Source organism: Thermobia domestica, chromosome 10 (assembly GCF_964235325.1).
Source record: "Thermobia domestica chromosome 10, izTheDome1.hap1.1, whole genome shotgun sequence".
NCBI classification, from domain to species: domain Eukaryota; kingdom Metazoa; phylum Arthropoda; class Insecta; order Zygentoma; family Lepismatidae; genus Thermobia; species Thermobia domestica.
In genome coordinates, this window is record NC_137463.1 from 164,451,826 (window position 1) to 164,469,404 (window position 17,579).

The 17,579-nt window shown below is 36.1% G+C and overlaps 1 protein-coding gene across 6 annotated transcripts in view; it reads left to right on the plus strand.

Annotated features, from left to right (window-relative positions):
• LOC145662816 (uncharacterized) overlaps positions 1–17,579 on the plus strand; it is a 198,469-nt gene that overhangs the window by 172,084 nt on the left and 8,806 nt on the right. For 2 of the 6 annotated variants that reach the window (XM_081728707.1, XM_081728708.1), the window contains exons 2-4: positions 6,467–6,593; positions 9,366–9,524; positions 12,692–12,899. In XM_081728707.1, coding sequence (XP_081584833.1) covers positions 6,467–6,593; positions 9,366–9,524; positions 12,692–12,899 — 494 coding nt within the window. Of the gene's footprint in view, positions 1–6; positions 163–184; positions 500–650; positions 737–890; positions 1,011–6,466; positions 6,594–9,365; positions 9,525–12,691; positions 12,900–17,579 lie in introns of those variants that run through there. The other 4 variants (XM_081728710.1, XM_081728709.1, XM_081728706.1 and 1 more) reach the window with 4 other exon arrangements.

Consider the following 17,579-nt stretch of genomic DNA (forward strand, 5'->3'; position numbering starts at 1 on the left):
GTAAGTTTCTACGTGAGAAGTTGGTTGTTTGTTTGCATATCATGTGATGAAAGTAATTGGCTTACAGAAATGGAATATCGTGTTATGCGAGTTCATTATTGAAAGTCAACTGCTGTTGAGTGAGCAGCCTGCTTGATAATATGTTGTAGACTGACTGTGCCGGTAAACATTTTCCACTGTTGTTTTGTTTACGATTATATAATCATAATATTACATCAGGAGGAAAAAAAAAATCTTGATTAAAGAAATGCAGGACTAAATAAGCACGATATACCGGCGCTCGGGCAAGGCAACATTCTTATACCTTAATGCTGAAACTCAGTAAAATCTCAAAGAGTGCAACCCACTCTATACGTTGAATACGTGGGTGCATATTGTTTAGAAAGTGCCTGTAATTTATTTTGAATTTAACGTCCCTTTCAGTATTAAAGCTAGGGTTAAGTTTAGAGTTACCCCTCCGCTTTTTATAAAAATCAGGAAAATTTACAGGAGAAATGAGGTAAGAAATTATAATTTGAAGTTTTTATTTGATGTTTAGGAATGTAAGTTCGGCAGGAGAGGTATGTTTAATGCGAGAAAAGATATGTGAAAATTAGTACTATTTGCCGCATGCGGAAGGTTTCAGCAGCATGGTAGTTGTAAAATATGGCGAACAGGTGTAACGGATGCGCAAAAATAATGAAGAAAAACTTTTAAATTTTTGTGAAGCCCACGGAGTACTGAAGTTACGTGAAATGTAACAATTTTTAATACTTTAAGCATTGTTTTTTGTATGTTGCAAAGTCCAAGGGCACCTTCAGACTGGAGGGGCAACTCTAAACTTAAGCCTAAAGCTATATTATAGCCTACTTAGATTACAGCTTAACGTGATATCCAAACCACATGTTCTCCTAGCGAGATTCATATTTAGAAACTGCGTCCACGTTAACCGTGTGGTCATGAAAGACTGATTCGAACACGTTTTGAGCTGTACAACGTGTTAAATTGCATGTATAACGTGTACACATAAGGTAATTGGTGCAGGTTGAAAGTATCCAGGTCACAAAATGGATTATTTTACGGCTGTTATTGTAATATTTAAAAGTAATATGTGTGAGAATACAATATCGCGTTTTTATTGGCACCGAACACACCTCTCAGTCCAAATACATATACTATATTTAGCATATAGTTGAAAATAGGGATATAGTATACATGAAGCTGCATCAGTTCCCGAAGGAGCAGGACGCTCGTACTTTTAGGGACTATTCATTGAGTATGTACAAACTTACCCCAAGCGACTTTTGTTTACTTATCGACTGATACGAAAATAAAAAAGAACGTACCTGTACTTTATATCTGCATGTGTAGTGCCCTTGTACTTTATCTATGACTGTGTGTGTGTGTGTGGAATGGGGGAATTTAACGCATATCGCATTACTTGTGCACTTGGATGCTTGTTACTATTGCACTACGTAGAAAATTTATGGTATTTCATGTAGAAGTGGTAATAGAACACAGAAGAAACGCAGATCAGGGGGTTCTCATGTATACTATTACCGAAAATAGTTTAGCATAAATATTACGGCCGTAAACATAATGGCTTTTGATCTTAATTGTCTGGTAGTATCCTAATATTGGCATTCTGTGAGCAGCATTGAAATTAGCAGCTCATGTTCCGAAGATGGTAAGAAAATGAAACATGGAGTATATATATATTTCCACGTTCCGTACCGATACAACAACAGTTCTGTTAGTATATCTCATCGAGAATTATCTTTGCCTCAGTTTTCCATCCTTATTCTTGGTTTCTCTTCTAATACGTTGATTATTTTCAGGTTTAATTTCGTTTTCATTAAATGCCTATACTTCTATGTTTATTACTGCTTAAAAGTAGTACATTTGAACAGTTAATTTTCATCTCTCTACTGTTAGTGCCAACATTTAGATGAATTTTAAACTTATTTCTGTACCTTTACATCTTTTGTCTTTCAATACTCTATATTTCCTAAAATACCGTATTACTGTTTGTGTGCTGTCGTTGGTTTGAGGTTAGAGTTTAGCGTTCCCTTCAGCAGTGAGGCCATATGTTATGTGGAACTATCGGATTCTACATTAATCAGGTCCACGTCTCATATAGCCTCGCTGCTGAACGGGACGTTAAACTCAAAATCAACTCAACTCAGTGTGAAATCTAAAATACATGAGCTCCTACCGGGAATCGAATCCGGGTCTCCTGCGGCAAAGGAATCAACACTAGCCTTATAGCCACGAGGGAGCTCTACGTACTCTCGTTGTTCTGCTAAAACTTTGAGATTGAGCTCCACTTATAACATTGTAACTGTTTTTGCAGTGAGTTTGCAACGTTGATATATCTCATTTTAACCGGTAAAGCAAAGAGTTGGTGGTTTCACTCCATAGTTCAGGTGACTTCACAGTGCTTACAAAACAATTCTAAGTTTTGTTTCATTATCAAAGGCGTAAATCCGGGAATCTGCTGGCGTATCTCCGCAATAACAATAATTAGTTTAACTTAAATTCCCTTACTAGCTGGGTACCTTAGTTGGATGGCACTTAAAATCTCCCTCATATCAATCGAGGGCTACGGAGCCGTACAGTGACGTAGTGAGTCGTTGTACATGCCTCGTTTTATGCGTACACCCACCATCGCTGACGCGCCTGCTCCCTACGCATGCACACTTGGTGCCGCTTGGGCTCCCTGCTGCACTCTCATCTGACTCAGTTAAATAGAAATCGTGCTTTTTAGTGGCCACCTAACATAAGTGTTTTATGCACTAGCTTTTTATACCATACGTCCACACTATTTATACTCTATGACTACATTCATCATCACCGTCTCCTATATATTGTCCGATGACACGCACATCATTTAGAAAACCAGGAAAATACCTTTATATTATCATTTTTTCCTTGAGAGTTTAACGTCCCATTATTCTTTAAGATTCTACTGCGAGTTCATCGCAGTATGTGGGACATCCGTGGACTTATAGTATGTAAGCTAGCTTTGTTACACAGAAATATCATGGAGCTCCTTCGTGGCTAAGCGGTTAGCGTACGCGCCTTTGGCGTGGGAGATCCGGGTTCGATTCCCGGCGGGAGCTCATGTGGTTCGGATTCTACGTTAATCAGTAGGTCCACGTCTCATATAGCCTCGCTGCTGAACGGGACGCTAAACTAAAATAAACAACAACAGAAATATCATGAGGTTACTCGAATGCAATTTGAGCATGTATAAAGTAAATCTGAACCATAATTAGTTTACATACAATCTTGACTTAATATATTTCCTTTCTATCGCTGCATATACTTTGCTTTTTCTTTAATTAGAAACCTATCTTGTACTTCGTTCCCCATTACAATTCTTGCTTCTGATAACGTTCAAAATTGTCAATAACATATATTCTCCTTGTGAAAGTTCTCTTATTGTACTTTTCGATAGTGATTCTTTCACGCTCCTCCTCGTGTGTTTTGTTTGTTTGTGTGAACTTCTGTTTCATTATTAGAGCTCCTTCGTGGCTAAGCATACGCGCCTTTGACGTGGGAGACCCCGGTTCGATTCCCGGCGGGAGCTCATGTGGTTCGGATTCCACGTTAATCAGTAGGTCCACGTCCCATATAGCCTCGCTGCTAAAAGGGACGCTAAACTAAAATCAGCTCAATTCTGTTTCATTATTGACGAAGGTGATATTGTGTTTTACTATTAGATGTATATACTCCCTCGGAAATATTGTTATATACGATGGTTAGTGGTCAAAATTGTCATTCTTGTCCATCTTGGCTCAGTCTACTCTTCTATGAGAGATATTTACTTTTCCTCTCTCCTGAAAAAAAAAAAAAAAAAAAAAAAACCTTCAAGTCTCCAGTATGAGATTATCTTTAGTCATATTTTACGTTGTTGTGAACTAATATATTTACATGATAATGGTTCAGAGGACTTGAGTTTCTGTTTGGGTGTACTTATTGGTTTGCTATGTTCATTTCTGTATAAGCTATGCTATTTATATTTACTGCACTCGACTGAAGTGTTCTTAGACAACTACTTTCTACATTGTATCTTAAATATAACTAGAGAAATATTGACATTGATGAGTAGCCACAGATAAAATAATGTTTAATATTGACTGAACTTCCTGATCCGAGCTTATGTTTTATGTATTATATTCACCGAGTCCATTTGTAATCGACATCTTTTCTTTTGGAATTTAGGACTGCTCTATATTTTCTTTCTCGCCATCTGGTAATACAAAAATTTATGTTTGGAAGATGAAAAACCAACAAGAGTCTTTGAAAGAGACATTGCTGGGGGAAACAAATGGTTGTAAATTCCGTAAACAAAAATATCAAAGCAAACATACCACATATACTACATGCACGAACAAATATGGTGCAGCGGTGGCTCAGTGGGAGAGCGCTCGCCTAATGTGCATGAAGGGTCTTGTTTGATCCCAGCACTTTGCGAACTGGACTTTGTGGTGAACAAACTATGTGCGTTGGTATTCTTGGAATTCTGAGTTTTCTGTCTCTTCATTCCATTATTTCGTTCATTATTATCATCGCAACCTTTCTCAGCATCGGAGCACAAACGTGAAACGTTGAACTAAGAGGCAGAAAAGTCATTAAGAGTTGGCAAACATTATTTTGTTAAGATTGGTATGGAATCTGTCATATACGTATATGAAATTAGGAACGAGAATGTGATAGCATCCATATAGACATGACCAAGAGAAACGTCAAAACTCGGATTAAGTACAATATAAGAGAGATGTTAGGGATATCATCGTCATTATTTCTGGCTTCTCGAAATATCTTTACGAAAATAAACATAATAGTTCGGGATGATTCGAAACTGTACTGTGAGGAGGAACACTGTTGAATATTATCACACAAGAAAGTGGGGGGGGGGAGCTAGTGCGCAGCAGGTAAGAGAGATAAGAAACCAGTTACAAATAAAAAGAAAATAAAAATCTTCAGTTTAACGTCCTACGATTTTGCCCTTTAGTCTAAACGATACGGATGATTATAAAAGAATTGGTAACATGTAGGAGAAAATGGCAAAACCCATGGACACAATGTTGTCCATCACACAATGGCATGGTTTGGAGTCGAACCAAGGATCCGTCGTATAAAGGTGAACACTTTACCACTGAACTATCATGCCGCCAGATAAAAAGAAAATAAGATTACTCTTATCTCTACATCTTCCGGTCATAATTAGAATATTTTCGGTTAATATCTTTAGAGCGTAAGACTGTATTCGTCAGTAGAACAAAGTTAGAAGTATTGAAGGAACAAAGTTTAAACTACACTAGGGTAGGGATTCCCAAATTATCGGGAAGGGAGTGTCACCTATTTTTGTCCGGGGCAACGCAGCTGTAAGGCAGAAGTGTAGAACTTATGTAGTGAAACGCAACATACAATTTTTTTAATACGTGTACATATTTTAGAGAAAAATGGTAACATATTTTCTTTTTGCTATGAAAGCACTTGTTTCATATGTGTTTCGAATCGTTAAAATAAACAAAAACTTATGGATGTGATAGACTGTTATGTTGTTAGAGTAACTAATCTATTATGTTGTCAGTGCAATATTAAGATAATCGTACATACTATGTAGTTAAACCTACTTTCTTTACTTTGTTCCATGAACCTTATTAAATAATGCATTACATCATTGTGAACGCATATTAAGACAACTTTTTTTTTTTTTCTTTATGGTGATTAACCTCACTGTACAATGTTTAAAATGTGTGAAATGAGTGAAATTACTATGAGTGTAATGGGTTTACCAATAAGAAAGTCAGAACTTTAAAATAAGATAAAATGCAAACTACAAACCAGTGATATAAATGTATTATTGGGAAAAGCAGTCAGTGGTGTTATATTCAGAGCAGTGGAATAGATTCTCAAGGTCCAATTTTGGCCACTCATTTGCAATGGTGTATTCAGTGTTCCCTTTCAGTTCACAAATTGTTAATGGCATATTCACGTAGACCTGAGGCTTGACTTAACCCTGTAGAGAGTAATCCAAGGAAAGGATGGGGGGGGGGGGGAGGGAAGGGGGAAGAGATCACATGCCCTGGGTGACCAGTTCACATCATCACCGTTTGTTGACAAAACACATCCAGTGAACTTTCCGTGCAGTAAGTCCAGATTAATCAATTTCACCAACCGAAACAGAGAACATTTGAAGGACATTATTTTTAGAGTATAGTATTAGTGATTGCTTTTTACAATATGTTTAAAAGAAGAAGAAAAAAAAAACATTATCACTTGTAGTTTCAATTTTATCTCATTTTAAAATTCTGACGTTCTTACTGGTAAACCGTTTATTTCCTCGTAATAGTATTGTTGCACAGAAAAGTAAGTGTTATAAAAATAAAAGTAATTTAATCTTCTCTACTTGAAAAAGTTTACAAGGTTGTCTGTATTTTTGTTTTTAATCTTTTTCTCTTTTGTCTTCATTTAGATACGGTCTCGTTTTGCCCAAAAAGTCAGGACAGGATCTTCAACCGAGATTGGCAATCTTTGGGGATGGTAGTGATTCCGGATCTGAAGAAGGAGGTGGAAGCGATTGGGTAGCAAAGGCGTTGAAGGTAAGAAGACCTTATAGTCTGTATTTTAGGGAAATACACATAAAATCACGCAAAAGTAAGTAGAAGAAATACTATATACAAATTACTATTTAAAATAAATAGAAGGTACATTAATTGGAGAAAAACATATAATGTTTGTATAATGGCTGGTTAGAAAGTGGCTAGTAGTTTGTGTAATGTCTGCATATTTAATAATATTTTTCTTAAAATCCCATATCTGTAACATATTCCCATGTTACATACTGTACTTAAAATTGCAAAAGTTTCAAAAGTAAGTAAAAAGGGGCCAAAATTGAGAATCTGTTCAAGGAATAGCGGCTAGTATACCAAACTCTTACTCTGGCATTTCCATTTTGCCTGTAATTTTCGTGATCTATCAGTCTAGTAATTTCTCATATTCAGGTACATCTGTGTACTGGGGATTTTAAAATTTCAAGTTAAATTTCTGAATATGAGTAAATAAGTGAAGCTCGGGAGGGGCGGGGAAGCGTATTTTGAAATATTCCTTGCTGGTGGTGATAAAAGACTTGCTATTTTCCAGGAACCCAAAAGTTGATGGCTAGTGCTTATTTGATATTATCTTAGTACAGTTAAATTAGAGCGTGTATATATAAATTATTGTACATAATTAAATATAATCAGTTAAGGAATTAGACATTCTTTCACCTCGAGCATTTACTTTTCACATTTCGATAATCTTAAAACATAGGTGTCTAAATTAGTAAAGCCAAACTTACATAAATTTAACACTATTTCTGAACAAAATAACAGAATATTAAGGGTGCTCGTAGCTTGGTGGCTAGTACGGTTGCATCTCAGACCCTTTCGAAGTACAAGGTTCGAATACAAATCCGAATACTGGATCGCAGCGCTTTTTAATAGTAAGTCCATACTTCATAACTTCCGTGTCGTGCAAGAACGTAAAGCTAAACTCATAATGGAATACTGTTAAGTTAGAGAGTACGATATTTATAAAATAGAGAAAATAATTTTACTGGTGTCATCGCTCATTTAAGATGCCATTGTGATACCATCTTCATACACTTTTACTACAGCTACTATTGAACATCTCAATAGAACAACCGTATGCATGATCAAGCACCCGTAGGCACCATCCTATCGGCACCCTACAATCTGACTGTTGTCAGATAGCGATAAATCTTGTTTTATAGAACTTCTAACTCGTAAACAATAAATTAAGAAAGAGAAGAATAGAAAGGAAAGGATGTTCAAAAGATTCGGTTTAAATACAGCCGTAAAACCAGGGAAATATTTAGGGAAACAGTTCAGATATAACTTGTTTTTCAGTCAGATTACAAATTAGTGGCGTTTAATGTTTCGCGCGGTCATGAAATATCCCACGAGTAGATAAGGGCCACAAAGAGGAACTTACAGTCGGAACTAAAGAATGTATAAGAGATTCAGAACAGAAATATCCAACTGCTAGACCATTGCAGCATTAAAGCACAATAATGTACGTGACATTAATGGATGTATTCAATTGAAAAAGGTTAGTTATGGATTTTTTTTTAAAATTCAAATGAAAAACCTAGAATTAAATTTGAACAGTAGCCAACTGAACCACAATTCTATGTATGTTTTTGGAATGTAGGAGGGGTAGGGCCAACTCTGAATCCAGTAACGTGGTTATATCGTAGAGAAATAGGAGGATGAGGTGTCTGGAAAATTTAGTTTTGTGAAATTACCTACACATAGGACTACTTATGCAGGTTTTCCTTTTACTTTTGATTTAAAATTTAGTTCCTTGTTCTCCTTTATTCCTTCATAAACCTGAAAATGAACCCCATGTAGGTTCAAAACGTTATTGTTTTCAGAAGTACAGGAAAGGTTAGAATAACTCTACATTTAATTACAGAACATCACTCATACGTAATGTTATAATAATAAAACAACTACATTTGCTAAACTTAAATGAAGTGCATTGGATATTTGAAATTTAGAGTAACGTAAAACCTAAAAATTATTTCAGTTTTGTATATTCGAAAATTGTAATATTAAAGTTGAATTCAGAAATAAGTGGTCTTAATTATGTTTTTATTAAAGAAAAGTCCTTTGTAAGCTTTCTAGCCCGTTAATTTGTCGGTATAAGAGTGAAGTAACTGGATTAAACATGACAATTACTTTTTACTATTTTAAATATATCGAATTCCGATGTTCAAAGCAAGTCATATTTACTAGATTCCACCATGCGCTAGAACTGGAGTATGATTCCAAATAGACTGATAGTTAAGACATATTGATCCATCAGGCTAAACTAAAAAGATATCCATCTGCGATGTAAAAAGCCGCGTGAAAGCTGTCATAACTTTTCATCGACTGTAAAAATAAATACGTTATGATTGTTGTTGTACTTTTAACATAGTTAAAATGAGCAACTCATGTGAGAAGATTGATGTATGTATTTTTGTTTATTTTTGTAATAATTATGGTATGCATTTCGCATTTAAATTTTACAGCTATTAATTTCTCATATATGTAATGGCATAATGTAAAATTTCAGCAGCTTCAAAGTTAAAGAAGCATGTTATCATTAGTGCTACTTGGTGAATAGTGTAAAATGAAACAGTTTTAGACTTCCAAGTGAAAATTATTATGTGAAATGCTTTTTCCTTATTGTGAAAAAAATTTTGGGTTTTTTAATCCGTAGGATTAGTTAGCTGTAGAAAACTGTATTACAAAGACTAGAATTTTTAATTTAAGTGGTGAATTCTTTCAATGAAAATATCTTTTTTTCTTTTTTCCTAACTACAGAAAGAATCCGAGAAAAGTCTGCAGAAGAGACAAACACAGCTAGAGATTAAGAAAGCACTTGAAGAAGATCCAACTGTATATCAATACGACGAAATATATGATAAAATGGAGGAAAAGAAGGCAGAAGAGAAAAATGCCAAGACTGATATGAAGAAAAAAGTAAGTTTTATTAGCAACAGAAAGAAAGGGAGAATAATGTTAAGGCAAAGCAATAAAATAGGTAAATTCAGGGATTTTTTTTTTTTATATATATCTTCTGTTAAGAGCTCCTTTGTTGTTATATGGTTAGAGAACGCGCCTTAGCACAGAAATACGGATTCGGTTCCCTGTGGAAGTTTGATGTGATTCGTATTTCACGTTAAGCTGCAGGTTCACGTCTCTCTCTAGTTTTGATGCAGAAAAGGGACGTTAAACTCCAAATCAGTCAGCCATTGTTTATGAAGTTCGACAATATTCATTCATACAACTTGAATATCTGTTATTCTTTACCTATTTGTTATTACTTTTGTATCATTGTTATTAATTTGGCATATTAGCATCAAATAAACTGTTCCATTTAATATTTAATACAAAATTTCTTCTGAATTTCATTTCAAAAACAAAACTCTAGGCAGTTGTTTATACTGTTACTAGCCAAAGTGCCTGTTATTTGCACATGAAAAATACGTTTATGAAATTGTCAAGTGCTAACTATGCTCAAAATTTCACTTTAAATGGTTGAAATGTTTTCACGCCTTTGCCATTTTATGAATACAAAATAGGAAATAAAGATATTTTAGAAATTACCCCTTCACCCTTCCATACATGTTAAATTTTCGAAAACAACAGAGCACGTTGTCACACATTTTTAATGAGGAGTGTATATGCCGAGTTTCATCTCGTTAATGAAAGTAACATGATAAAATTCCGACCTGAGCCAAGTGCTATGTTCAAAATTTTATTTCTACCGGTTCACTCATTTTCCCGTGATAACGAGACAGACTCCGTCGATTTGAATATGGAAAAAAATGTAGAAATTTACCCTTTAATGGAGAATTTTCCAAAACGGGACAAGTTTTTGCTTATTTAGTGAGGAGTCGATATACCGAGTTTCTTCTCCCTCACTTATAGGGTTTCAGAGATAATCTAATTTTGACAAATTCTGAATTCCCTTCCCCCCTTTCCTCAGGATCTCATTGTAATAAAAATGACTTGATAAAAACCCAGTTCGACGTATCCACTAATTGTGTTCAAAACTACATTTGAAACGGTTCAACTTTTAATTATGCAACACAACACATTTCCCATTTTTATAATGTAGATAGTAGAATTTCCTATCCTTCGAAAGGGCAAAATAAGGTTTAACCTTCACGTTAGTGGATGTTCTTGACACACTTCATGTATTATTGGCAAATTTCTCCCAGGCCGAGCGATTGAAAATAGCAGAGTGGCCCAAGCTCGATTCCATCTCCATCCCTTTCTCTCTTTCTTTGTATGTCAGATATAACGAAACGCAAAATCACGTTTTTAATTATGTCGAATTTTATTTCTCTAAACCTAGGGTTCTGAGATACAAGTATCTTATTGTAAAAATTCCAAGTCTTGTTTCAACCATTTCCGAGTAGAACTTCCAATAATAAAGTGTTCGTGTCTCGGAATTCTTAAGTTTGGAGACATGAAATTGTTTGGGGACCTTGGTAGTAGAGCGTTCACCTCTGGTTGAATCGAGCTTGGGGTGAGATCTTCGAAGTTTTCCAAAAACACCTATTATAATGTTATTCATGTTTTATAAATAAATATTTCAGTAGTAACTGCAGCATGACTGAAGTAATTTGAAAAACGGAAGCGAACGGTGGGTCGTTCCTTTTATTCATGTATTTAGAATCTGCATTACCCATGGAACTTTCTCATTTTTCCATTTGACTTTAATTTTCCTTCTTCTTACTTGTTCTCTTTTCTATCTGACGAAGCATTTAGCAAAATTGCTTGTAATTTACTGATAACTTTTCATTATTTTTTAAAAATAAGTTATTCCATATAATCCCTAAATCAGACTGGAAATCTCATATTATCTTCCTAAATAATGTTGACGATATTGAGCCGGATATTGAAGAAATTACGTTTACTTGTATACAGAGTTTAGAATGAGGTATGGTTGTTTTATTGTTTGTTGCATTCTCAGTATGAATAACACGTATAAGAAAGATATATTTTGCTCACTGTGCATTCTATTATAAGTCACACTTAAATCTTAAGAGCTACATATACTTATCAATCTAATGGAAACACCTGGAACAAGTAAAAGTGAGTTACCTGCTTAATATGGCGTTGCACCACCTTTCGGCCTCCAAACATCTGTGATGTGACATGGAATGGAGTTAATAGAGGCCATGAATGATAGCAAACGAAATATTGCACCATTCCACTTACAATGGATCACTCAGTTTCTTGAGAAAGGAGGCGGAAATCTGCGCCGCACTTGTGTCTCCAAAACGAACCATATATAATCAGGTTCGGAATTGGTTGTGCAAGGGGAAGTGGTCATCATCATACCAATGTTTCTCAAACCACGTCGCAACAGATTCAGCTGTGTGAATAGGTGCATTTTAATCTTGGAATGTTGCATCATTGTCCGGAAATATCTGGATTACAAGCTGCACATGGAATCCTACAATGGAAGATAATACCAAGCAGTGACCGGAAGCGTCAGCACAGGAAGACGTGAACCTTCGAAACGCACGCGCTAGCCACTAGACCAGTGGCGAAGGTTTAGCAAGCGATCATATAGTGTATTAAGAAATACTGTATATTGAATATTTATCCTATAAAATCAAGTAGCTTTATCATATAATATACTCTTTATAGTGTGATGATGTTTTTAATGCTTTCTAAGTATTAATTTTCCATGTCCTTCGATAGTCCTTTATTATAACTTGTGTATTTGTTATAATTGCTTGTTTTCTTTCTAAATAGTACTTTCTTCACACATTGCAAAAGGAAACATTCTAATGTCCACATATAATTACCTTTATTATTTTTGTTGGCAGTTCGTTTCTTGATTTGAAACATCAATCTTAATTTTGTTGAAACAAGTCTCGAAATCAACGGTCAGTTTTAAAAACATGTTAGTACGACGTAATACCATTGCATATTAATAGAAGGGAACGTTACACATCTCTATATGCGTAGCACTTGGACAAGTTTAGGTTATTTTGTGATTTATTTTATGTTTATATAGAAGAAGTGTTGCAAGTGATATTTAGAATGTTTACTAAGCTATTCTAATTTTGAAAGTACCATTGTTAATTGAAGGAGAATAGTAATATAGGAACTACCTTTTGTTTTAGCCTATATTTATTCAGCACCTGTATCGTGCGGCTGATCGTCGTCGCAAGGAGCAAGAAAGAAGAAATGAAAGGAAGATAGAGAAAGAGCGGGAAGCGGAGGGAGATTTGTACAAAGATAAAGAATCCTTCGTGACGTCTTCGTACAAACAGAAATTAGAAGAAATGAAAAAATTTGAGGAGGAAGAAAAGAGGCAGGAGCAACTCGATGGTAAGCATTTATTTGTATGTACTGGAGCAGTCGTGCTGTTGAGATGTATTATTAGTATAGAAGTATATTTTTAACTTTTTTTTTTTTAAATCTAATGTATATATGTGTAGAACAGTGTTTATAAATAGAGCACTAGTGCTACAATATGGAGTATGAAAATAAGGAAAGCAATTACATTATTCATAAAAGAAATTATATCTTAATAATCTCATAATATTTCGTGAAATCTCTGTTAACAGACAGTTCTATAAGATAAACTTTTTTTTTTTTTTTTTTTTTTTTTTTATTCCGGCAAAAATATACTTATTGAGGAACACAACCTACCGTTTTAGGACGCTTTCAGACACGTACACGACAGTTTTTAGACTTCCAAACTATGCTATGCGTTTGAAGTCTTAAAGAACGTCTTTGTCCGTCGGTCAGTCGACAGATATCAGAGCAAAAACGGTCCCAAGAATAGGTTCACCTGCTCCGTTAACCTTTTATTAAAACCAGAAGGGTTCAAATTACTCACTACTTGTTTCAACGTTTATCGCCATAGAAAGAAAATGGTAGCAGTGAGAAATGGCTTTCTGCAAATAATTTAGCGTCTTAAGACATCCTATTACAACTATCCACAACACGCTACCGAAAACTAGAAGTGGTTCAAATTTACTATTACTTCTTGTTTCAGTACTGATTTCCGTAGAGCAAAAGCTGTTTGGCAATCGTCCCAAGAATAGGTTCCATGAACTGCGCTGAAGTTTTATCCAAACTGGAAATGGTTAGTTAACCACCTCCGGTTTCAGAGTTTATCGTCAAAGAACGAAGATTGTAACACACAGCGAGATTTTTTTTTTTTTTTTTTTCAAAACGATTCAGCGTCTCAAGATAACATAACATGACTATCGACACTACTACAAAAACCAGAATTAGTTGAAATTTACTATCACATTCGGTTTCAATACTGACTTCTGTAGAGCAAAAAACGGTAGGAAATATCGAGATGCGATTTTTAGCAATCGATTCAGCTTGCCAAGAATAAGTTCCATCTTTTCCGTGAAACCGCTATTCATGCATGAAGTGTACAAGCTCCTTCGTGGCTAAACGGTTAACGTACTCGCCTTTGGCGTGGGAGACCCGGATTCGATTCCCGGCGGGAGTTCATGTGGTTCGGATTCCACGAGCCTCGCTGCTGAAAGGGACGTTAAACTCAAAATCAACTCAACTCAAGCATGAAGTTGGTCAGATGAAGCATTTTTGGTTTAAAAATTTCTCATGGAACAAAAATGTTAACAGATACCGACAAACGGTTTTTGCAATTGGTACAGCGTCTCAAATGTATATATATCATCACAATCCGCAACACTATCTCGAAACCGGAAGTGGTTGAACTTACGATTTGCACACCAAAAATACGTGTAATTCTATTCTAATTTCCAATAACAAGGAAATACAGGGAACTAATCTGTGTCGTTTTCTCAGCAAACTTTTCCTTTTTATTGATACACAGTTGCCATCGGACCATCTATTTTGTGTAGCATTTAGCATAGTTATATTTGGAGGTAGGTTGGAAAATAGCACTTCCCAGGGATGATCTACTGGCAAAATGGCGTCCACGAAGGGAGTCCTTGAGGTTTGGGAACAACTAGAATTCACTTGGGGCTAAATCTGGTGAGTAGAATGAATGCGACAGAGGTTCAATACCGTAGCACGGTGTGGCGGTGCGTTGGCCATGTGGATGATGAAGTTTCCATTTGCCATTTGTGATTGTTTCTCAGTTAACTTTTGCAAAAATTCTGTATCTAAAAGTGTACCAAAATACTCACTCACAATTGTATCACTTTCGGAACAGGATAGGACAATTTCACTCTTTGAATCCCAGAAGATACCCTTCACAGCACCTTCTTATTGGATGCCACCTGACAAAAAATTTTTGGGGAGGTGGTGAATTTGTGTGTTTGCACTACATCGATTGCCTTTTTATTTCTGGGTTGAATAACGGAATCTATGATTCATCCATTGTCACAAAATTTAAAAAATAAAATAAAATAAAATAAAAAATAAAACCTCTTTCCCCCTCTTGTGAAGAGTGTCAAATTTGCAACACTTGATCGAATTGTTGCGTGTTTTTGATCGTCATTAATCAATCGTGGAATTCAGCAAGAAGAATCTTTTCTTAGGCTCATTTCGTTTGTAATTTTTCGTTCTGCTGTTCCCATTGTTAACCATAGTGTATCACAATTCTCCTATATGGTAACACGCCTATCTTCTATGATGAAACATTCAATGTTAGCGTCAGTTGATGCTGTTTTTGAACGTCCAATCCTTTGCTCATTTTGCGCATTCGTTCGCCCTGCTTTGAACTCAAATCACCCGCTCTGCAAGAGCACTATCACCACACATAGACCTTCCAGTTGGCAGTGAATATCGACTGCCCAACATGTAGCTGCGATGGGGAATTTCACTAATACCCGTTGCACTTCACCCGAAAATTCCGTGTCTGCGAAACACGTCTTACTCATTCAGGCATTTTTGCCACCTAATAAATAAAACCTGCACTGCTTAGAAACGCAGGATGGAAGTCTCGCAGTTGGTTTGCTGAAATGACAAAACGTGTGGGCTTTAGAATAAAAGGGCACGTACTTTTGGAGTGCACATCGTATTGGTACTTCTGGTTTCAGATTTTCATAGAGCAAAATCTGTGAGATGATTTTTTTTTTTTAATAAATAATTGATTCAGCGTCCCAAGAATAGATTCTATCTTTTTCCTTAATCCTTTATTCAAACTGGTAGTAGCTTAGATAAACGGTTTTTTGTTTCAACCTTTATCGCCATAGAATAAAACCAGTATGGGGTAGCAAGTAAAGACTTTTTGATGCGGATTCACCGTCCTAGGAACAGGTTCAATCTATGATGTTATTACTTTATCGCAACCAGTACTAACAGGTGCACTACCTGAAGGTTGAGTATTGAATTCGCATAGTTGGGAAGTCTTAGTTTCACACTGTGAAACGATACTTACCTGTTTTATTCTTTATTTTAGTACCTCCCGCATAACAGATAGGAATTATTCTTAGTTCATACGTACAATTTGGCACAAAAAATAGTTTGTACGGTCTCAAAATAAATCTGCGGTACACTAAAGTAGACACAAAATTCCTCACAAAATGTTGTACGTCAATGCCCTGATAAACCACCACCACAGCACAGCAGCAAGCACAACTTGAATCTACATGTTTATTGCGTTCTTTTTACTTTTAACCAGTATACGAATTAAGGGAGTTTTACTAGATACTCCGAATAAAATATCCCCCTCAATTCGTCATTTCCAAAGACCTAAAAGAATGAGAAGTACAATACTTTATTAATCTAAATAGTTGCCGTCTGCAGCTCATTCTTCTACGATAGCTCAGGTAACAAGTGAATTCTGTGGAGAAACAAATTACCCCGCCCAATCATGAAGGAAGGTGTCTCCTACCAAGGAATGATCGAAATCCCAGAAAAGGTGGTAGTCAGTGGAGGACATATCAGAATAATACGATGGGTGAGGAAGGGTTTCATACTACGTCTCATGGAGAGCCTGTAAGTGAGTATTGTTATGCAGCATAAGGATACCATGCTTGTTGACCATTGCTCAATGCTTGCGGGCAAATTTGCAATGTATTTCATGGAGTTCAGCAGTGTAATGATCTGCATTGAGGGTTTCATCTCGCCTGAGAAAAATATGATGGCTCACCCCACTATAGACACCATACCACAAGAATACTTGTAGGTGAAGATGAAGTTTAGGAAACTGCTCTGAACACCTGGCCATTTACGATTGTCATACAAATGCAGTTTTCTACTGAAGTGACATTCCAATGCAGAAGAAACCTTCTGGAGTATTTGTTACATTCAGAGAATTACACAGTTCCAGAGCTCGATTCTCGTTGGCCGGTGTCAATTTCCGTGACATCCATAAGTCCAACATTTTGCACGGAGCCGCCGAACGACAGAGATGTGATGTATATCGAACTCTTCTGCAATGGCATGAACATTTTTCCTATTTTCCGCTTGCACGATGTTCGAGGTCTCTCGGCGCTATGTGATTAGTATTTGCGTCTTTGGCACGGGAGAGCGTTCACCTCTGGTGCTTGGGGTCCCGGGTTCGATCCCAGCCCCCGCCAAGTGAACTTTGTGGTGGACAAACACCGTGCTCGTGGGTTTTCTCGGGGTTCTCCCGTTTCCTCCCACTTTCTTCATTCCACTATTTCATTCATTACTCATTATCACCGTCTCCTTTAGCCTAACCGGCATAACCGTGGGACGTAAAACTCAAAATTTCATTTCATTTTCATTTTCATTGGTCATTTTCGGTGATTTTTTTATATTCCTCTCCCCTCCCCATGTTGCGGGGCACGGCATGATAAAAAAAAATTATCCCAGGTCTAAATGCCATGTATGTTGAAAATTTGATCGATATCGGTTAGGTGGTTTAAGAGTTAAATTCTATTTATTTTTATATATTAATCCCCCCCCCCCCCCCGAGGTTCTACCGTCAAAGTGAAAATATTATAAATAATAATAATAATAATAAAAACTTTCCAGGCTCGAACGTTAACTGTGTTGAAAACTTGATCGAGGTCGGTCAGGTGTTTCAAGAGTCAAGTTTGATTTATTTTTATATATATTTCCTCTCCCCTCCTCCTAACCTAAGCT